At 47.3% G+C, this 23,017-nt stretch overlaps 1 protein-coding gene across 1 annotated transcript in view; it reads left to right on the top strand.

Annotated features, from left to right (window-relative positions):
- LOXHD1 (lipoxygenase homology PLAT domains 1) overlaps nt 1–23,017 on the top strand; it is a 162,447-nt gene that overhangs the window by 62,397 nt on the left and 77,033 nt on the right. Inside the window, exons 9-14 of the mRNA XM_042910747.1 lie at nt 2,015–2,150; nt 2,713–2,873; nt 3,853–3,939; nt 4,333–4,468; nt 16,370–16,524; nt 18,378–18,538. Coding sequence (XP_042766681.1) covers nt 2,015–2,150; nt 2,713–2,873; nt 3,853–3,939; nt 4,333–4,468; nt 16,370–16,524; nt 18,378–18,538 — 836 coding nt within the window. The remainder of the gene's footprint in view (nt 1–2,014; nt 2,151–2,712; nt 2,874–3,852; nt 3,940–4,332; nt 4,469–16,369; nt 16,525–18,377; nt 18,539–23,017) is intronic.

Here is a 23,017-nt window from a genome sequence, read left to right as displayed (position 1 = left end):
ACCAGGCTTATGGTAACTAATTCTCAGGGAAGATTATTATTATCTGTCTGGAGCAAAGGCAGAGAAGATAGGATCCCTTTGCAGATGTTCCCCTCTCTACCTTTTTTCTGAGGGAGCAGCTCCTTCAAGTGTTTCTGCTTATTCAGGATTTGTAGTTCATATCCTCCAGTTTGCAAAGCCCAAGGGCTAGCCTCCTGCTTCCAATTGGCTGTTGATTTCCTGATCTCTGAGTGTCTGGTATTGTCTTTTCGCTTTTGGTGCAGCACCAACTTTAGCCTTCACATATACCCATTCTCTTGGCTTCTGCTTACTCTGAATTTTGCTGGCTCTTATGGCCTTTCTGTAACTTCTTGTCAGCTCAACAATGTATATAAAATGATATTTCCTGTTATTTATATGGCCTGTGGGTATTTTGCAGTGGTGAGAGGCTTTTCAGACTACCTTGTTTGTTGGACTACCTATTCCAGAAGTAGAACTTTTAACAAGAATTTTTAAGTACTTATTGTATGCTTAGAGCCATCTTTGGGGGAGCCATAAGGGGTGAGAACATACAACCTCAGCCTTTTAGGAGTTTGCTCCTCCTATTGATCAAACAAGACGAATACACATGTAAAAACTAGAGAGTAATTCAGGAGTAAACTAAGAGGAAGTAATTGCAGGATTTGTTCAGAGGGAAGAAAGAAAGGTTGTTAAATAATTGTTGGTGATTATTACTTTCTGTGCCCCTAGACCACCCTCTGTGGGTGCCCTCCATCTTTGTGTACAGGTAGGTCCACTTCTGAATGCATGGTTGCATAGACTCTTCAGCATAAAAGATGGCGTGCAGTAATGGATCCCAGGGGACCTCAGCCTTAATAGGAATCCTGAAATTCTCGCTGATGGGTGTAAAAGGCCCCTAACTAATAGGAGTCAAGAGCATTTATGCTTCTGGTACTGACACCAACTAACTCCAAACTTGGGCACTTCATTCCCTTTTCTGGACCTCAGCTTTCCCATATGTTGAATGCATGTTGGGGTAGACTCTATGAATTGCTAACACATTTGTGTCACAGGACTAAAGTGTTTGAGGAGGCTACTGCCTGAGGCTCTGAGACATCATTTATCTCTAGGAAGGAGAGTTTCTCTGGGAGATTGAGGGTGTACACACTCCCCTCCCCGACCCTAATCTTTTATCTTCCTTCCCCTTGGTTATAAGGCAAGGTTTCATACGGCTATGACAGTCATACAGTATTAGTTGAATTCTCAGAGATATCTGGGTATATCTAAGTATAATAATTCAATCCAAGGAAACTATAGTCAATGGTAATAACCATAAACAACTGACAACAAACACCCAGTAAGACAGTAGTTTGTCAAAATGCTTGATCAGCGCTAGAGTCAAATTAGCTTTCAAGTTAAAAAGAAGATAAAGCAGAGAATCTAGCAATGTGAATACTCAAAATTTCTTGGTTGATAGAAAATCTTGTAGTGTCACAAGAACATTCCTTTGGACATCTCTAATGTGAGTGGCCTAGGCTGGATACACTTCTGAGTTCTAAACTCATGAGTTCAGAATGTGATCAGAGAAAGTGTAGGAAAGGTTTAATGAGGCTCAAGCCCCGAAGAGAGCAGTTTGTTTTTGTATTAAATTCCAGATACACATTGCTCTCTATGTGATTGACCTTTTCCCTACAAGACAAATGTAGGGAATTAATGTTGTATTCTAGCTCATTTGGTTTGGTCTGAGGTTTTATGAAGCGCGTGAAGAAACACAGGGTTCAAAGAGCGTGTTATATATAGGGGAGGATTCGGGATTTGGGCTGGTAAATTGGAGGACGGATAATACCTACTTGGGAAGACCTCTTGTGTGGGGGGGGTATTTCTTGGTCGAAGATTTAGTGAGGCAGAGAACAGTAAGAGAAGTGCCATTCCTTGAGGAACCTGATGTAGACGACCCATAATATGAAGAGGCTGTCAAACTTTGTAAGGGTCCCAACCTGGGGACCTGCTGCAGGAGACTCATCTGCCCTCCCAGGTGGTGATTCTGTGCCCCTTCACCGGCATCCAGCAGACCTTCCCTTGCAGCAACTGGCTGGACGAGAAGAAGGTGGACGGGCTGATCGAGAGGCAGCTCTACGAGATGGTGTCTCTCAGGAAGAAGAGGCTAAAAAGTAGGTGCAGGGGCTGCATCAGAGGCTGGTGGCCTTGCAGACAGGGCCAACAGAGGCCAGGATGTCAGACCCCTGGGCAAGAGCTTCACCTCGAAGGAGTCCACTTCTGCTTCTCAGGTCTCCTCTAGAAAGGAAGGGAATGGGCCCCGCAGAGCTCGGTTCTCCAAGATACAGGCTGTGTGCCCGGCATAGAGTTACACACCCGGCACCAAGGCCTAGTACCCCTGTGACCCCAAACTGCATAAGCTGCTGCTGTGAGGGGCTAGATGTTAAACTGAACGGTTTAACACAGTGCACTCTAAATATACAGAGGTGCAGGGTGTCAACTCTTCTCCCTACTTAAAACATACTAGTAGACTTCCACGTTAAAAGGAACATTGAGGTACCCTCTTTCAAATAGCAGGGAATCCTTGGGTTCCTAATACTGGCACCTGTTAGAGGGGGTTTCTGAGAGTGGGCCACACTTGTGCATGGTCTGTGCTTCATTCCTGAGCTCCTTGGATTTACTCGCCTTCCCCACTGGTAACACGAAAATCTCTTTATTCTTGACCTGTCTCTGCAGAGTTCCCCTGGTCCTTGTGGGTCTGGACGACCGACTTGAAGAAAGCTGGTACCAACTCTCCAATCTTCATCCAGATTTATGGGCAGAAGGGGCGGACGGATGAGATTCTCCTGAATCCCAATAACAAGTGGTTCAAACCAGGCATAATCGAGAAATTTAGGGTAGGAAGGAAGTGTAATGGGCTGGGAGGGATGAAGGAGGAAGGGACATAAGACGTGTTTGTCATGGGGATGGTTTTCTAAGCCAGATTGAATCCAGTTTGAAGACAAAAGGGTGCAATGAGAAGTTCAGCTCCTTGCAAGGGGTGCCAGAGTGATTTATAGGCAAAGTATTGATTGAATGGTGTGCACTTTGGATCTGGCCCTTCACCTGAATCAAACACTCCAGAACCAAACCTGGGGGACAGAAGCAGGTATGAAATGCTCTTGGGGAGCCTAGAATCCTGGGGAATCATAGTAGAACAGAGACCCTGAGCCCGCAGCGTCAAACCACCCCATCTGGAATGAATTAGGAGCAAATTTAAGGTAAATTGTAAGTTTAACGCTAAATTTCTGGTGCATATTAAACCGAAGCAAGGCTTATTTTGCCAACAGAAGTGTGCTCTGACCTTTAGGTGAGAATGATTTGTAATTTTCAGCTGTCTTCCCAGAGCACCCTGCTGGTGCTTCTGTTATGCACTCAGTTCATTGCTCTTCATGTATTTGTCTCCCGGCTAGACTGCCAGCCCCTTTGGGAAAGGGCGTGACTGCTGTATTGATCTTTGTGTCTGTTTCAGTGCCCAGCAGAGTTCTGGGGCTGTGGGCCTGTGCTAATTTACAGGGTTGCCATATGGGTTTTGTTACTGGGAGTTTACTGCTTGCAAGATTTTCTTTATTCTGGATCCTACTGTGGGTCAGTTATTTTTGTTCGATTTCACCAGGGCAGACTGAATCCCGGCCCTACACGGCTATCTTGCCCTCACGTGCCCCTGGTCGCAAGGTCATGAGAGGACAAAGTCTGTGAGGGTGGCTTGAAGCAAAGCCATCCTCACTGCTGAAGAAGTGGCCCAGGGTGGGTGCCCTCCAGGGAGGGGGTAAGCTGTGAGGATAAACACATTTCACTTGATTATGTCCACCCAAGGCTTGTTATTTCACCCCATAGATTGAGCTCCCGGATCTTGGCAGGTTTTACAAGATTCGGGCATGGCATGACAGAAGGAGCCCTGGTTCTGGCTGGCATTTAGAGAGGGTGAGATGTGCCATCTTGGGGTTTGGGAGGTGGTTGGGAGAGGAACTCTTTCTAATAACCCTGTCACATAAGTCTGTTGGGAGTGGGGGTGGGTAAGTGTGGGTCTCGATTTGGACACACGGGGACTTCCTGAGGGGAGAGGACCTCCAAAGCAGACTAAGAAAATGCACAGGTGTTTAGGAGACTTGCATTCTTCCCCGGTCACCTGGCTGCTGGGCAAGCGTGGGTCTCCAGGGACCAAGAGGGACAAGTGTTAATCTGGCACTCTGCTTTCCACAAAAATCCTCTTGACAGGATGGCTGTGGCCTCCCTTAGATGCAATAGCAGAACGGGGCCCCCAGGGCGTGGTGTATCTCTGGGACACCCCCTTGCTCACCCAGGACTTCATTCCAGATGACCCTGATGAATACCCTGACCAAGGACAAGTATAACTTCAACTGCAATCGCTGGCTGGATGCCAACGAGGATGACAATGAGATCGTGAGGGAAATGACCGCAGAGGGCCCAACGGTGCGGAGGATAATGGCCAGTGAGTACCCACTATCCTGGGGGAGGCAGCGGAACTCCTCCTCGGTGTGTCAGCAGGGGGCTGGCCCATGAGGTGGTAGTCTCGTCTGCTGTACCTCATCAGGCCCCCTCCAAATGCCGGGTGAACTTAGTTCTCGGCCTTAAGACTGGCTTGAAGGAGTCATCTCTACGGCATGGTACCAGCGCTCTACGATGGTGGGTGTGGGGGAGCGAGGTGACATTTATGGGTCTTCAGGTGGGCTATGAGGGGATGAGAAGAATCTGCACTGAGCAATGTTTCTCCACAGCCTTCCTGACATTAAAGAAAACATCTTCTTCAAATTATGCATGAAATGCTCCCCCAAAAGGAAGGCTGTATCTGGTGATTGGCTACCCCTGATGAATCCTCTATTTCTATTTAAGGCCAGTAGGAGAGGGACTAAGCTTTTAATCTGGGGCCCAGGTTCCACATTCAAAGGGGCTAAGGGAGATCATTTTACCTCTAGGTTCTAGTAGCAGAATAGACAGAGACACAGCACATGTCCTGCCTTTGCCCCTGGCAGACATTACTGAGTGATCACAGCATTCTCTCCCATTGAGTCTGAAATGAGTTTCAGCGCTCTCGATATAGCTCCCCAAGCAGACATTAGCAATTGATCAGAATTGGCACTTAAGATGATTAATCTATTTACTATCACTGTGGTAGTCCTTAAGTTTTTAATAGTATAGCAATATTGCAAAATTACGGAGTTAAGAATATGTAGAAAACAATGTCACTCATAGTTGCAGTAACCCTTCTAAATATTTGGATAGTGTCACTTCTCAGACATTTGTACATCTAATAGAAGCTCTGTATATGTTTGTTGAATGATTTAAATAGAGGTAAATACTCAAAAACTTAGAAACCCCACATAGCGAATATCAACTACAAAAGCACCCTGTTAGTCTAATTAGGCAGTGCTTGCAATTATGTATCATCTACTTTATGGTTCTTCTTCATTTTTAAATAAAAATGTGACCATAGAATATTTGGGTTCAAGGCCTTTAAAATAGCCTGGTGCAGTTCAGGAAAGTGAGGCGTTCTTGCCCTGATCATACAGTCAGAGAGAGAGTCAGACCTAGAGCAAGGTCTCCCACCTCCTGGTTCAGGGTCTACACTCTGTCTTTTCACGTTCAGTAATGTTTTCTGTGGTAACAAGGCAATCATGTCCCTATGGACATGGTCAATAACAGCATTATGCCCCAAATTGAGACTTACTATATAACATGTAGCCCATCAAGGCAGAAATAAACCTGCTCTTATTGGATCTGGCCCCTTTGTGCACCAGAATTGAGCCCGAGAGGAACCAGTGGGGCTGGGGTCTTAGGACTAACCCCTTCCTCAGTCTTTCTAACCAATTCTCACGACTTTAGATCCTCACTCCCTGTTTCTGAAGTGACCCTGCTGCTGTCATTCCTGAGCCTTTTTGCTGGTTGCCTCTCAAATTGCACAAGTGAGAGCTCTGATCAGTTCTCTCTGGTCTGGTAAGTCAGGGCTTCTCAGACTTCCCTGTGCATTATCACCCAGAAGGCTTTTGAAAACACAGCGTGCGGGCCCTCACCTGCAGGGTTTCTGATTCAGGAGGCCTGGGATGGGACCCAGGACCTGTTTGTCTCACAGATTTCTAAGTGGTGGCCCTGCTGCTGGTGAGGAAACACTGTGCTAAGGCATTAATCACCTTTCCAGGGGCTCTCAAGCCCCCAAATTCTTGTTGCCATTGTCTATACTTGTCCCTCTCCCCTAGCTTTATGGATGAAACCATTTTTTGTTTGGTTAAAACTTGAAAATACTGAGAGATTGTCATTTCAGTGAGGTTTTTCTACTTAGAATGCCCCGGATGTTCTTTCCCTCCACCTCTTCCTTACCCTGACTGAAGCCTGGCTTCCCCGTCCATCCGAACCTGTCTTCTCTCCTCACAAACTGTGGGGCCCGGGGGAGGGAGTTCACCTGACTCCCTCTGCACTCTCAGACTTGGGGCTCACACCATCTCACAGTGTTGCCTCTGCCCCCGATCAGTCCCATCTTTTGGTGGCCTCTGCTTACTTTCCTCTTTCGCTGAAGGTGATGTGGTGTGCCCCTCGGTCATTGTCCACACCTCCACCTCCTGCCATTGTTCTGGGGGCAGTGTTGTTAGTCTGCTCGGGCTGCCGTAACAAAAATACCACAGACCAGGGGCTTAAACAACAGAAATTACAGTTCTCACAGTTCTAGAGGCTGGAAGTCCTGGATCAAAGTGTCAGCAGGGTTCGGTTCTCCTGAGGCCTCTGTCCTTGGCTTGCAGACGGTGGCCTTCTCTCTCTGTCCTGACACGGTCTTCCCTCTGTGTGGTCACGTCTGTGTCCTGATCTCTTCTTCTTATGTGGGCATGAATCGCATTGGATCAGGGCCCACCCGGAGGACCTCATTTTATCTTAACCCCCTCTTTAAAAGCTCTGCCTTCCTATCCTGTCACACTCTGAGGTACTTTGGGTTAGGACTGAAACATATGAATTGGGGAGGGGACTCAATTCAGCCCCACCCCAGACATGCTGATGAGACTCTCTGAGGCCTGTGCCTGGTAATCTGCATTTTAATCAAGCATCCCAAGCAATTTGTTTGCACATCAAGACCTCAGAGCCTCTGTGCTGTTTCTTTCAATGTTCATGTGGAAAATCTCTTCACCCACACCCTGGTCCTCATCCACTTTGCTGATCGCTACCTCTCACCCACTTACCCAGTCCCCTCCGTCCCCGTGCCTCACTCAGGATCAGCCCATGAAGCTCCTCTGAGCAACACGTCCCACCTCCGGCTCAGGCTCCTGCCTCCCAGCCCTCCCATGACCTTGATGGCACTGCACCCTGTCCCGAAACTCCTTCTAGCTCCTTACTCCCAACACTTCTCCTCGCCTGTCTCACGGACGTGTGGAGGATGGATTTTCGGGGCGAGTCTCTAAGAAGTCATCAAGGGCAGAGAAAAAGAGGTCCTGGGACTGGGCAAAGATTGGCTAGACTAGAGAGATGATAAATCCAAGAGAGAGTTTGAAGGTGACTGTGGCGGGACTTGGTGAAAGAATGCCATGGGAACACAGCGGCGAGGTGAACTTTCTGCTCAGGATGTTGGAAAAAACTGTAGATGAGGTGCCATTTGAGCTAGGTGTTCTCTGAATAGGGATGTGACAGATAAGGAGAGATCGTGGCAGGAAGAGCATGTCTGTAGGTTATATATGTAAACGTGCATGTAACATCTTTAAACAGGGTACGAGATGTGGGGCTATCATAGCTATTGGTTTTTGTCTTCTGTGATGCTGCTAAAGAACCCTTCCAATGAAAAAAGTCTCTAATGAAGAGCTGAATCAAAGAGCTGTCTGTCCTGGCTCTAAAGGCAGTTTGGTGCCTTCTGGGGGTCCTTGGCAGTACTTCTGAGCCCATGTCAACTTGGATTCCTCGCTCCCAGATGTTTTATCTGGCCCACATAAATTTCTCTTGTGCTGGGAACACCCACCCTGGTGTCCTTACAACACCTCTACAGGAACTTGGGTCTCTTTTTTTGGTCTGGATACTTCTCTGTAACAGTAAACAGAGCTGGTGACAAGTGCCACGTCCCCCATTGGTACCACGGTATAGTGAATAATGTGCAGGGCTTCCTGGCAGTCCCTTAAGTGGAGCGTCTTAGACTCATAAGATAAGTCCCAATTTAAAACCAGTTCTCTAACTTTGAAATTGTGTACTCCTGGTTTACTACATACATACATACATACATACATACATACATACATACATATGTACATACATCCTAGGGCCTTTCAAAGAAGCAGTTAATGCCATGTCTGAGGGGGAAAGGCTTTCGGGAGCGGCCTCGCTGACTCACGCAGCCCCGGGACATGGACTAGACACACCGCTTATGATGTATGTGCACCCTGCCCTCCCTCAGGAGCCCGGTGAGATGTAGAAGCAATGCGATCTGCAATCCCTACTGCAGGCCCGGCAGAAGTGATGCCACACCGCTGACGAGTGGGCGGGAGACCACTGGACTCGAGTGCTGAAAATCGAAGCTTCTTGTTAGTCAGTCCGAGCTGTAATTTTTAAATTAAAGTACCAGAGGCTCTGGTAGTATGTACCCATCTGTTGGAAGTCTACGCTGCTGACAGCTAACAATACAGCTAGTTTTAATTGTCCATAGACTTCCTGCCAGGATGGAGCTTGAGGACGGACCTCAATGGCTGGTGGGCTGGGAGGGGCCCCTGGAGAAGATCGGGAGCCCCGAGAACTTCCAGCCAAATGGACCTCAGTGCTCCTGAACAAAGAGGACTGGAATTCCCAGGCGAAGGGATGGCTGCATTCCCTCATCAGTTTGCTTCTGGGAATTGCCGGGTGGTTACAGCTAAAACTGCAGAACTGTCCATCAGAATTAAGAGTCAGCAAGGCCGCTGTTCCTTCTTCCCGTTTGTGCTTCCCCGTTTCAGTACTCACTCCACTTCATGCCGTTCATCCCTCTTGCTGCTCCCAGTTCTGTCACTGGGAGCTAAACACAGAAGCATCAGCTTCACTTACGCAAAGGCTGAAGGTTGAAGACACTTCGTGTTTGCATTTCAGCAGAGGTGACTGGAGAAGGCAGAAAGGCTCTAATAAGTTCAGGGGCTGTGGCCCTGTGAAGAGGCAGCGTAGGGGCAGGATGCTTTTGCTCCCACCCCCCTTGGTTCCAGTGCCCGCCTGTGCCAGCTCTGTGGGCAAGCAGTCATTCTCTGCCTGTCCTTCTAACCAGAGCTTTGGCTACACACACTGTGTCTTCACAGACCCACATGTTTAATGGACAAATGATTTTCAGATGTCTCTACATCTCCAGATAAAAGTGGGTATATTACTGAAAACGTAATGTGTGCATTGACTTTAACTTTTTGGTGATTTGTCACATTCCTGGCATACTTTATCTTCATTTGTAGACGAATCATCAGTGAGTAGTGTCCATTTTTAAAAACAGCAGCTTTATTGCGGTATGATTCACGTCCCATACAATTCACCCCCTTAAAGTGTACAGTTCAGTGGCTTTTAGTATGTTGATAAAATCATGCATCCATCAGTACTGTCAAATTTCAGAACATTTTCATCACCCCCAGAAGAGACACAATATCCATTAGCAGTCACACTCTCCTCCCTCTACCTCACTCCTCAGACTCTGACAACCAATAATTTATATATTTTTTTTGTCTCTGTAGATTTGCCTATTCAGGACATTTCATGTGCGTGGAATCATATAACAGGTGACCTTTTGTGTCTGGCTTCTTTCACTTAGCATATTTTCAAGGTCCCTCCACATCACAGCTCCTATTAGTACTTCATTTCTTTTTATTGCTGAGCAATATTTCATTGTATGGATAGATCACATTCAACTGTTGATGGACATTTGGGTTGTTTCTACTTTTTTGGCTATTATGAATAACGCTACTATGAACATTCAGGTACAAGTGTTTGTGTAGACATATCCTTTCACTTCTCTTGGATATACACCCACCAGTGGAATTGCTGGGTTACATGGTTACTCTTTGTTTTACAGAACTGTTTTTCAAAATAGGTGCACCATTTTGCATTCCCATCAGCAATGTGTGAGGGTTCCAATTTCTCCACATCCTTGCCAACGCTTCTTCATTATTCTTTTTTCCAGGTTGTTTTGGCCATTCTGGGTCCTTTTCAGTTCCATATGAATTTTAGAATTGGCTTTTCAATTCTAAAGGATTCTGACAGAGGCTGTATTTTATCTATAGATCCATTTGGGAAGTATTACCATCTTAACAATGTTAAGTCTTCCAATCAGTAAACATGGGATGCTTTTCCAGTTATTTAAATAATCTTTAATTTTTTCAGCAGTAGTATTTTATAGTTTTCAGAGCGTAAGTTTCTCACTTGTTTTTTTAAATTTATTCATATGTTATTCTTTTTATGCTCTTTTGAAGGGAGATGTTTTATTAATTTCATTCTCAGATTGTTTATTGCAAGAGAATAGAAATATAGTTGACCGAGTATATTAATTTAATACTCTGCAACTTTGATGAACTCATTTATTAGTTCAAATATTTTTTAATGGGATCCTTACGATTTTCTATATATAAGATCATGCCATCCGTGAATAGAAATAGTTTTACTTCTTCCTTCCCAATCTGGATGCCTAACTGCCTTGGCTAAAACCTCCAGTACCATAATGAAAACAAATGTTGAAAAGCAAATACCTTTGTCTTATTTTGACCTTAAGGAAAGCATCTGGTCTGTCACTAAAAATTCTGTGTTAGCTGTAGGGTTTCATAGATGACTTTATGGTTTGATAAAGTCCCCTTTTATTCCTAGCTTGTTGATGGTTTTCTTTTTTTGTCATAAAAGAATGTTAGATTTGGGAGCGCCTGGGTAGCTCGGTTGGTTAAGCATCCGACTTCAGCTCGGGTCATGATCTCATGCTTTGTGAGTTCAAGCCCTGCGCTGGGCTCTGTGCTGACAGTTAGGAGCTTGGAGCCTGCTTCAGATTCTGTGTCTCCCTCTCTCTGTCCCTCCCCTGCTCATGCTATGTCTCTCTCTCTCAAAAATAAGTAAACATTAGAAAAAAATTTTTTAAAAAGAATGGTAGATTTTGTCATATTTTTTTTCTGAACCCATTAAAATGTTCATGTTATATTTGTTTTTTATTCTATTGATGATACATTACATTAATTGATTTTCAAAACTTATATCCTTAGGATAAATTCTACTTTGTCAAAGTATATAATTCTTCTTTATGTTGCTGGATTTGGTTTGCTAATATGTTGTTGGGCATTTTTGTATCCATATTCATAAGATATATAGGTCTGTAATTTTCTTTTCTTGTGATATCTGTGTCTGGTTTTGGTATCAGAGTAATGCTGACCTCATAAAATGAGTTGGGAAATATTCCCTCCTGTTCTTTGGAAGAATTTGATAAGAATTGGTATTGATTCTTCTTTGAATACTTGGTAGAATTCAGTGGTGAAGACATTTATGCCTGAGCTTTACTTTGTGAGTAGTCTTTAGATTACTGATTTAATCTTTTCACTTGTTATACGTTTATTCAGACTGTCTGTTGCTGGTGGCTAGTTCTGGTAGCCATTCTTTTACTTTCATCCTATTTAGGTCTTTGAATCTACAGCGTATCTCTCTATATAGCAGATAGTTAGATCCATTATCAATTTTGCCAATCTCTGTGTAACAGTGTGACTTTTTTTGATATTTGACTGCTGACAACTTTCAAGTTACACTACCCCCCCCCCCCACTTTCTGCCTAATATCTGGGCAATTTGATAAAAAGACTGGATACTTCCTCCCTTAGCACTGGTGGAAAGTTCAAGCCATGCAAGCCCTGACCCCCACAAGGGAACTCTCATCTCTTAATCACCATAAAATCCCAAGCTAGTCATCCTTCCCTGCTGTCTCAAGCCATTTTTGGACCTTCTTGGGAACCTACCATACTCTCCCCAGAACTCATTATGTGAATAATACATCTTATGTTCACTCTTGGTACATGTGTAGCGTCATCAGCCTTGATATCTGAGCAAATATGGGGTGAAAAACCCATCCTGTTTCTGCAGGATGATGACCACACTCTGCCTTTTGATTAAAATATTTAGTCCATTTACACTTAATGTAATTACTGATATGGCAGGATTTATGCCTGCCATTTTGCTATTTGTTTTCTATGTTTCGAATTTTTTTTTGGTTCCTATATTTTTACATTACCACTTTCTTTTGAATTAAATAAATATTTTCTAGAATACTGTTTTGCTTCCCTTGTTTCTTTTAATATATACATTTTTTGTAATTTTTTAATGGTTGCCCAGAGAATTACAACTAACAACTTAATAGCAATCTAGTTCAGATTAGTACCAACTTAATTTCAATAATGTACAAAAACTTTGCTCCGTTGTAGGTTTGTTCTCTTCCCCCTCCTTTGTGCTATACTATCATATAAATTGCATCTTTATACATTTTAAATCCACCAGTGAAGTTTTATATTTACTGCTTTATGCAATTGTCTTTTATAAGGTATGAGAAGAAAATAATTACAATAAAAAATTACATGATACTGTCTATACATTTGCTATGTTGTTACTTTCCCTGGTGCTCTTATTTCTTTGGTTGAATTCAAGTTGCTGTCTAATGTCTAATGTGAAGGACTTCCTTTCAATATTCTTACAGGACAGGTCAACTAGTGATGAATTTTTTTCACTTTTTGTTTATCTGGGAGTCTCTTAATAGCTCCTTCATTTTTAAAAATAGACTTTATTTTTTAGAGCAGTTTTAGGTTTACAGCAAAATTGTGAGGAAGGTATAAAGATTTATCATACTCTCCATTCCCCCATACATGTGTACCCCCTCCATTATCATCATCCCCTACCAGAGTGATACGTTTTGTTATAATTAATGAGCCTACATTGATACACCCTTAGCACCCTGAGTTCATAGGTTACTTGTGGAGCACTCTTGGTACTGTACATTCTACAAATGTTTTGGACCATTTATAATGGTCCAATGGTTTGGAAAAATTTATAATTACATGTATCCACCATTATAGTATTATACAGAGTAATTTCACTGCCCTAAAAAATCCTCTGTGCTCTGTCTCTTCTTCTGTCCCTTCCCTCCTACCCAATCTCTGGCAACCATTGATCTTTTTACTGTCTCCATAGTTTTGCCTTTCCCAACCTAACATTTTTTAACTGCATCAGGACCTTTAATCCACTCATTTTATCATCACCTCTTCTTGTACTTAGTTTTTTCTGTACCTGGATGAGATTGCATGGGCCACCATTATAATCTACCTCTAAACATGCCCTTATCTTTTCTTCCCTTATATCTCTCTATCATGCTTGCCTGGATAAACCTTATCCTAGGTAAAGCCAACAAGTGACCTATTCAGTTATTGTAGATTTACTGTAGTACAACATGCAGCCTTGCAGACTGGCCTCATTTTATTTTTATTAAAAAAATTTTTGTCTCAAAAATAAATAAACATTAAAAAAAATTAAAAAAAAAATAAAAGGGAGTGCCTGGGTGGCTCAGTTGGTTAAGCATCCAACTTCGGCCCAGGTCATGTCTCACACTCCATGAGTTCAAGCCCCGTGTCGGGCTCTGTGCTGACAGCTCAGAGCCTGGAGCCTGCTTCAGATTCTGTGTCTCCCTCTCTCTGACCCTCCCTCATTCATGCTCTCTTTCTCTGTTTCAAAAATAAATAAACATTAAAAAAAATTTAAAAAAACTTTTTTAATGTTTATTTATTCTTGATAGAGACAGAACACTAGTGGGGGAGGGGCAGAGACAGAGGGAGGCACAGAGTCTGAAGCAGGCTGCAAGCTCTGAGCTGTCAGCACAGAGCCCAATGGAGGGGTCGAACTCACAAACCATGAGATCATGACCTGAGCCAAAGTTGGGTGCTTAAGTGACTGAGCCACCCAGGCGCCCCAGGACTGGCCTTATTTTAAATTTCTGACTCAGTATATCTCAGTTTGTACTCAAGGCTCTCCCACAACCTGTCACTCCTCTGAGGCTATACCTCTGCCCTCCTTGCAGTCTCCATAGTTGTAGTTTCTTGAACCCTGGAAAATCTAGTCCTTTATCTATGCTCTGGTCATTCTTCTTCTTCCTCTCTAAAGAACTTCGCCTTCTCTCCTGCATCATCATTTCTTTTCTCTACAGGATCATTCCCACTTGGTATAATAATCTAGTATCTCACATCTTAAATATTTTATAATAAAGCATCTTTAAACCTAATCCCCACTCCAACTATTATTTCCCTTTTGTATTCCTCTTCACAACAGACTTCTTGAGAGAGGTCTATCCAGGCATCCAGGTGCTGTACCCACTTTCTCACTTCTTTCTCACTCTGTTCAAACTCTTGCTGTAGGGATTCTTCCCTTCCCCCACAATTTCACTGAGGCTGCTCTTGTCCTCAACACAAATCCTTTCCATGTAGCTAAACCAAAGATCACTCTCTATCTTTGGTGGCATTTACTTCTGAAATCATTCCTGCCTTCTCTTGGCTTCAGAGACATGTCCCCCCTGCTTCCGTGGCTGCTTCTCATCTGAGTTGCTAGCTTCTTCTGGGCTTGATCCCTAATGTTGGTGTCCCTCTAATCCTTGTCTACATCCTCTCCATGGGGGATCTCATCTGGTCCCATAGATTTCAGTGGAATCCATTGCCAGTGATGACCAGTCATGCCAACAGTCCTGACTCCCCAGACACACATGCAATTGCCATCTTGGCCTCTCTTTATGAACATCTAATAGACACCACAAATTTATAATGTACAAACAGAACCATTGATCTGTATCTCCAAACCTATCCTTCCCCCTAGGCATCCATACTTCTTATTGGGAACAGTACCCAGTTGCCCAAGCCAAAACCCTAGGAGTCATCCATGATTCCTCTTTCCCTCAATTACTTATCCAACCCATCACCAAGTACTGTTGGTTCTCCCTCAAAAATAGATCTTTAATCTACTGGCTTCTCTCCATCTCCACAGCACCCCAGTCTTAAGCACTCTCCTCTCTTTTCTAGACAACTGTAATTATTCTGTTAACTGGCCTCTTTGATTCACTCCTACAATCAGTTCTCCACATGGCAGCCAGAGTACCGTTTAAAACATAAATCAGATCAAGTTACGTGCTCACTAAAAGTGCTCTAATGACTTCCCATTAGAAAGTCATGCTTTTACCTTGACCTGTCATACCCCCAGTGCTGGCCTTGTCCCCCTTCTGGACTTCATCTAACCCCCCTGCTCCCCTCCCCAAGACATACTAGCCTTCTCTCTGCTGGAACATTTGCTACTCATACCCATCCCCACCCTGGGGCTTCATACTTACCTGTACCCTCTTCTCTCAGAGCTTCCTGTGGTCCGCTCCTGTCATTAGCATTTTGCCAGACATCACCTCCTCGCTGAATCTCTAAATCCTTTACACTCACTCACCACACTCCCCCTCCCCACTTCCATTCCACTTTAGGGCACCCTGCTCCTATGTAATCTTTGTTGCAGACGTAACTCAGAAATTTCCCCGGTTATAATTTGTTATGATTTTACTGTCCATCTTTCCTCTCCACCTGCCCCCTCTCAACTCTGCTGTAACCGTGGGGACAGGAGTCTGTTGGACTTGCTCGCTGCTGATTCCCTGTCCTATCATGATGCCGAACACCGACTGGGCTTCAGTCAACATATACAGGACCAATGAGTGAATGAGTGAGTGAATGAGTGAATGAACTTTGCTTTCTAGCTTATTTGAAGTGAGAAGGGAGGCTGTGATGTGTGGGGATGCAGTCCACCTCCTCCAAGGTACATTTTCAACAGAGAAAGGACCTGCTGCCCCTCCCACGGTGGCTGCATTTTGTGCCTTTCAGTTCTGAAGAAAAGGGGGGCTCAGTTCTGTTTCACAAAGAAAAATTCTCTTACTAGGGAAGACAGGACACATATGAATTGGAGGACAACCTAAGACAAAAGAATCTGCTGGGTTGGATGGAATCAAGTGTCAAAATATTTGAAATCAGACCTGTGGTCCCCAAACACTGCCAACCCCATCAGAGTCTCCTGGGGGAGCATGTAAACAAAGCAGTTTTAGGGATCCCACCTCTGGAGACTAAAATTTGGGAAGCCTAGGTGGGGCACAGGAATCTGCATTCTTCAAGAATTTCCCAGGGGATTCTGATGCTTGACCAGGACTGGGAGCCTCTGGTTTATGTGGGAAGAGGGACGCTGATCCTGGAGTGGGTTGAGTCGGGATTTGTGTAGCTGGGGAGGGAGCAGGGCCAGCCCAAGCAAGACTTGGAGGGAAAGAGGGAGGAGGCACTTAGAGGCAGGAGCAGCAGGGCCAGTGCTGGGAGCAGGGGGTGGCCAGCCACTATGTCCCTTTCTCTACCTGACAGTGGCCCGGTACCGTGTGACCGTGTGCACCGGAGAACTCGAAGGCGCAGGAACCGATGCCAACGTCTACCTGTGCCTTTTTGGTGACCTGGGGGACACCGGGGAGCGGCTGCTCTACAACTGCAGGAACAACACCGACCTGTTTGAGAAGGGCAATGTGAGTGCAGCCATGCCCCTCCCCCGTGCGGCTCAACTGGTCCCAGGTCCCATGTCCTTGTCTTCTGTCTTCCCTTCTCTGCTAAGGTAGAGCTGATATGGGTGCTGGGACCCAGCTGTCAGAGAGGCTTGCTCAGGGGAATGGCGAACTAACATGCACGGCACCCTCCAGGCTCCTGGGACTGTTGAGCTGGGGCCTGAAGAGCCACCCAGGAGGGGTCATGGTCCCCTCCCCACCTTAAGCATTGAGAAGGGGGCAGAATAGGAGGACATTTGGGGAAGTATGAGTGGCACCTTTCTTCCCTCAGAGGTGGCCAGGTAGGGAGGAATGCTGGGCACCTTGCGTGTGGACCGGAGGACACAGGCTAGTGGAAAGCTGGGAACTTTGCCTTCTCCGCTCGACATGACCACTGGGGGCACCTTGTCGTTTCCTTTTGAAAGAAAAACCAAGAAAGCACTAAACATGGGAATGGAAGAGTTGGGATCTGCTCCTAGCCTCCTTACTGATGTGCTGGGTGCCCCCCTCATTTTCAGCATCTGTCAGATGGGTTTCCTGGGGAGGCCGAGTGGGGCAATGGGAAAAGTGGCGGGCAGATCTGGGGGCAAACCCAGCCTGGGGCCAGTAGCTCCCTCCCCCCAGACTATTTTCCCATGTCTAAAATGGGGAAGGGATGGATACCTACCTGTAGCCAGCTGATGTGAACATTAGGGATGCACATATATTCCCCCACCCCCCACCCCCAACAGACCTGGCCTGCAGCACAGAGCAGGTGCTCAGTAGAGTGGTTGTTGCAGTAATGAGAGGCCGGAGGTGCTTACCAGGTGAAGCAGGTTTGCAGACTGACCTCACATAAGTCTTGGCTCTTTCCCTGCCTGGCGATGGCAGGACAAACCCTGGAACTCGAGTGGAGGTCTCTCCGAGGCCAATGCAGGCTGGCCTGGTTCTTGGGTGGCAAAAGTAATCTGAGTGTTGTGGGTACACGGAGGTTCATTGGGGAGGGATGGAGAGGGAGAGTTCACATAGATCAATATGTTTCCTCTCTCCCTCCCACCTACCCACCCTTTCTTAACTTCTTCCTTCTACCTCTTATGACTCCTTTGTCCACCAGTCCCACACTCGTGTTTCTGTTCCTGGAGGCTCCCAGATGTGCTCATGTAAGCTTGGCAATTCTCCAGCCCCTACTGTATTTCTGCTGCCCCATTAGCAGGCAGAACGGTGAAATTAGCAAGACCACTGGTCCCCCAGTCAGTATCTTTCTGTGGCAGGAGCCCAAGTTGATTAGCCAAGGAATTAATTCATGATAAATGGTTAGTGACTGGTAACAGCCTAATGTGTCCTCCTGGGAGATCTGCCATTTAGAAGGAGATCATAAAAGGACGCCTGGGTGACTCAGTCCATTGAGCATCCGACTTCGGCTCAGGTGATGATCTCACGGTTTGTGAGTTTGAGCCCCGTGTCGGGCTCTGTGCCATCAGCTCGGAGCCTGGAGCCTGCTTCAGATTCTGTGTCTCCTTCTCTCTCTGCCCCTCCCCCACTTGTGCTCTGTCTCTCAAAAATAAATAAATGTAAAAAAAAAAACTTAAAAAAAAAGATCATAAGGAATGGCCATTGTTTAACCAAGAAACATAGACTTCCATTGTTGGGAACTTGATATTGAGTGACTTCCCAGTGGGAGCAGTTAGAGAAGGGTTAAGACCTGTTCTTTCTAGGTATCCCCCAGCCCACCTGTGAAAGACCAGTAGTCCAACCCATCAGCCCTGGCTTTTTTGATTTCTGGGTCCGTGTTTTCCCTTGGTGTTTGGGTCCTAAGGGAGCCACTGTCCAACTGACCCTGCTGTCTTCCCCATTTGAAGGCTGACGAGTTCACCATTGAGTCGGTCACCATGCGGAAAGTGAGGCGGGTGAGGATCAGGCACGACGGCAAAGGTGGGGGCAGCGGCTGGTTCCTGGAGCGCGTGCTCGTGAGAGAAGAAGGGCAGCCCGAGAGTGACAACGTAGAGTTCCCGTGTCTCAGGTGCGTGGGGCCTGCTGCTGCTGGCGCTCTCCCGCCTCGGTCCTGGGCCCCCGGCTTGGGAAGACTCAGCCCTACCCACCGCCGTGGACCGGGGAGCGGAGTAGTGGCTGAAGGATGTAGCTGGTGCAAGAAAGAGATGGCCCTCCCGATGGTGCTTAGACCTGAGTCCCCACCCCACCCGCAGGTGCGGAGACCCAGCTCAGGTGTCCGGTGCGCGGCTACTGTGCCTATTTATGTACCAAAGTGTTCTTACTTTTTAAAGATACAATATGGCAATTGCAGAATGTAACTGAGTTACCTCGGAGTGTTAGTCTCCTGCTCAATGAAACTTAAAAAAAAAAAAAAAAATGAAGATTTAAGATCAGAAGATCAGAGGGTGGATGGATGGCAAGGAGCAGAGAGGGTGGTGGGTGCTCCAGGCTGGAGGGGTGGCATGAGGCACGGGCCTGAGGAGGGGGCTCATGCAGAGGCCGGCAAGGGGCTGACATGCACGTGGGGATGAAGCACGAGGTGGGAGAGTTCGGGTCACCCACTCCTTTCCCCCCTACTGGACCAGGAGGCTGCCTGGCTGATAGCTGGATGGAGCAGACTTATTCCCATCCACTCAAAAGATATTAAGCACTTGCTCACACTTGCTCCCTGACCTCATGCAGTGCGTAGCCTAGAGGGGGACTAAACAATAAGGAAGTGAATAAACGATGAAAGCTGTACTCATGGACTGTGAGGAACGGGATGAAGGAAACCGCACGATGGCGTGGAGGCTGCTGGGAGTGGCCACACTGAGGTGGGGTGGCTTCGAGGTGGGGGCGCTGGGTAATTTCTGTCTGCAGAGGGGACAGTGAGACTGGCTTCCTGAGGAATAAAAAGGAAAGCAGCAGGGCTTCTGGATGGAAGGTCCAAAGGGGAAGCGAAGCCTGATAGGAAGCTTTGCGGGGCCCATGATGTATTAGTTTGCCGGGCTGCTGTAATAACACGCCACAGATCGAGTGGCTTACACCACAGGATTGTTGACGCATAGTTACAGAGGCCAGAAGTTCAAACTCAAGGTATCAGCAGGGCCGTGTCCCCTCTGAAGGAGCTCTGCACAGGGTTTGCCCCATGCTTCTCAGCTTCTGGTGGCCACAGGCTTTCTTGGCGATTAGATGGCCACCTTCTCCCTGTGTCTTCACGTTGCCTTCCCTCTGTGCATGTCTGTGTCTGTGTTCACATTTCCCTTTTTTATGAGGATACCAGTCATTTTGGAGTAAGGCCTGCCCTACGGTGACCTCAGGTGAACTTGGTTACCCCTGTAAGGACACTATTTCCCAATAAGGTCACATTCTGTTGTACTAGGGGTTAAGACTTTAACATATCAGGGCACCTGGGTAGCTCGGTCTGTTAAGCGTCTGACTCTTGATTTCAGCTCAGGTCATGATCTCGCAGTTCATGAGTTGGAGCCCCGCGTCAGACTCTGTGCTGATGGCTCAGAGCCTGGAGCCTGCTTCAGATTCTGTGTCTCCCTCTCTCTCTGCACCCCCCCCCCACTCATGCTCTGTCTGTATCCCTCTAAAATAAATAAACACTAAAAAAAATTTAAAAAAGACTTTAACGTATCACTTTGAGGGGATGCATTTAAACCTGTAACATGGCAGCTCGGCTCTAGGGGGTCGTAGTGGAGGTGGGGAGAAAGGGCCACACTGGAAGCAGATCCCAGAGGTAGAGATCATAGGATGTGCCCACAAGAGAGAGGGGAATTGGAGACCCCAAGTCTCTGCCTTCGGCAGATGGGCAGAGGTCATGCTCTTGCTGAAGTGGGGAGCCTGGGGAGGAAGGGTTCTGGGTGGGGAGGGGGAGGGGAGGAAGGTTTGAGGGTGGAGATGGGCTGGACTCGGGAGGTTTAGCCGGGGCACGTTAGGTTTGAGATGCTTGTGAATCGAGTAGCCAGAATCAGACCATGAGAAATAGATCCAGGAAATGAGAGCGTAGTGATGGAATTTAAAGTCAGGGAAATGCATAGGATCCTTCAGGGAGAGCATGGATAAAGAACGGTGAAGACCAAGCCCTGAGACAGGCCAGTAAGAGGATGAGGAATCTGGAAAGGGGATGAGGAAAAAGTTGGTATGTCCACACTGCCTGCCTTACTACACGCATGATGCAGGGGGAGTGTGGGACCAGGAGTCTTAGCCATTTCCCTGCTGTGTGGCTTTGGGCAAATTTCTTAACCTCTCTGGTCTTCTGCACCTTCCTGCCCAGCATGTGTCTTACGGTGATGGGGAGGATGGAATGGGATTGCACTTTGAAAGGAGCCAGTCTGCCAGAGGCACAGGTGATGCTGATTGCAGGGCACAAGGCAAGCTGAGGCCCCCAAACACCCCAGAGCCCTCTCTGCCCCCAGACACATAAAGTGTTCATGCATTTTTGAGAAAATGGCTTCTCGTACCTTTCTGAGGCATGTGGTGATGGCATTTGCCGACTCGGGACCCAGGAGGACTTTGAAGAAGCTGGAGGCGGGGCTGGAGCTCCATGCTGGTTCTTTTTTCACCTGAGCTGGGAGAGGACAAACCAGGCCTCTTTCTCCCAACTTCTCTGCCAGGGTCAGGTAGGGTGAGCGGTTTAGCTCTGGCAGGTGTGTGTGTGTGTGTGTGTGTGTGTGTGTGTGTGTGTATGTGTGTGTGCATGCTTGTACATTCTTGTGAGCCCAGGGAAAGAGCAATAAAGTCACCTGTAGAAGGGCTCACCCATTGAGCAGCCTCTGGGTGCTGGGCCCAAGCGTCTGAAGCTGAAAGAAAACGGCTGTATTTGGAAATCTCGATCGATACCCTGTAAGTACTTCATTGGAAACTGAAATGGCAAGCCACGGTGTCCCTTTACTGCTGCGGTGGGCCTGGGGATGGGTGAGTGGTGGAGAGAAGGTTGGGAGGGAGCATGGGTTTTCCGATGGCGGAGGGCCTGCTGGATCCATCCTCCCCGTCCCCGTGAGTGGTGGCCAGAGCCACACCCTTCTCTGCAGTCTGCATCTGTGGGAAATGCCGGGTGACCTCTGCAGGCAGTGACCTCCGCAGGACAGGGGTGGCGGCTCCTAACGGAGGGGCTCTAGGCAGTAGTCCCCACTCGCAAATATCTCTCCCTGACCCCCACCCACGCTGGTGTCAGCCTCAGAATTTTACAATTGCGTCTTCACGTCTTGGAATCCCGAATGATTGTGGCGTTCTAGGCTCACAGCATTGAGAAGCCCATGGCGAGTGCAGCCACTCAGCTGCCAGCTAACATTTTGTGTGAGCTAACAGCCGGCAGGTGGGCGTGTAAGTTCGTGTGCTTGGGGCGGGGGCAAGAGAGAAGGGATGGGGATGCCGACACTCAGGTGGGGGTATGTTGCAGAGAGACCGTGGTTCCCGGAGGCCTGAGCTCCGTGTCAGGAGGGCTGGGGCGGAGGCACACCTTGGCTTCCTTCGATGGCTTCTGTGGCCAGGGAGGTGCCTCCCTGCCAGGAGTATAACAGGGCTGGGTTGCCAAGACCAGCTGTAACACAGAGGCAGATGGGGAGACACTGGTCAAGAGAGGAGTGCCTTGGCTTCCCCGCGGTGCTGGAGATCACCGAGGTTGTCTCTTCTGCTGCCGTCACCTATATCACAGACCCTCGTGAGTCCTGGGGCCTGGGCACCTGGTGCTTGCACGGTCGTCTCATTTCTCAGGCTGCATCCCATGCTCGGGGCAGATGGCGCTTTTTGGGTGACCAGTGCAATATGTTGCCCCCAGGTGGGTGACCAGCAGAGAGCTTGGGGCCATGGCCCACTCTGACGTATAGAGGAGTCACCACCATCAAACCCAGCCCTGTAGGGTCCAGACCCAACTTCTCCTTATTGGCAAATCTCATTCTTCCTTGAGGACTCAGAGCAGAGCCCCTTCCCCACAAACTGTCCTCATTGCTCTGAATTCCTGTTGCACTTACTCTGGTTCGACAGCCATCCTTGTCCTGGTCTTCAGCACTTTGGCCGGTCTAGCCTGTCTTCTTAACTGGACAGTAGGTTCTCTAAGGGCCGAGCTGTGTCTTTACTGATCTCCGTGCATCATCTCTGCCGTCTCCCCTCCCCAGAGCCCTCAGCACACTGCCACGCACATGGTAGGCTCTCCCAAAACGAGGTGATTGTTTTTGATGATAACAGTGACACTGGTGTTCATGACTTTCAGGACAAGCTCTTTACTGTGATTGCCAAGGTCCTACATCCTGTGACCCTTCCACCTGTCTAGCCTTCTTTGCTGCAGGCTAGCTGCCCTTCCCCCGCTGCCTTCCATCCACACTGGCCTTCCACCAGCTCCCAGAGGCTCTGCTCTGTCCCAACATTTGCTGTTCCCTGGAGATGGCACCTTCTTCTTCTCCCAGCTAACTCCTTGTCACCCTTCCGACATCAGCCAGTACTGCCTCGTCAGGGCCGTCTTCCTCCCCAGTCTGGGCAGGGACCTTTGTTCTCAGCCCCCCTAGAGCCTTTTCCTTTGCTGAAT

The sequence above is a fragment of the Panthera leo genome, chromosome D3, assembly GCF_018350215.1.
Source record: "Panthera leo isolate Ple1 chromosome D3, P.leo_Ple1_pat1.1, whole genome shotgun sequence".
Lineage (NCBI taxonomy): Eukaryota > Metazoa > Chordata > Mammalia > Carnivora > Felidae > Panthera > Panthera leo.
The sequence above is the reverse complement of the archived record's forward strand: the minus strand, read 5'-3'. Positions and strand labels throughout refer to the sequence as shown.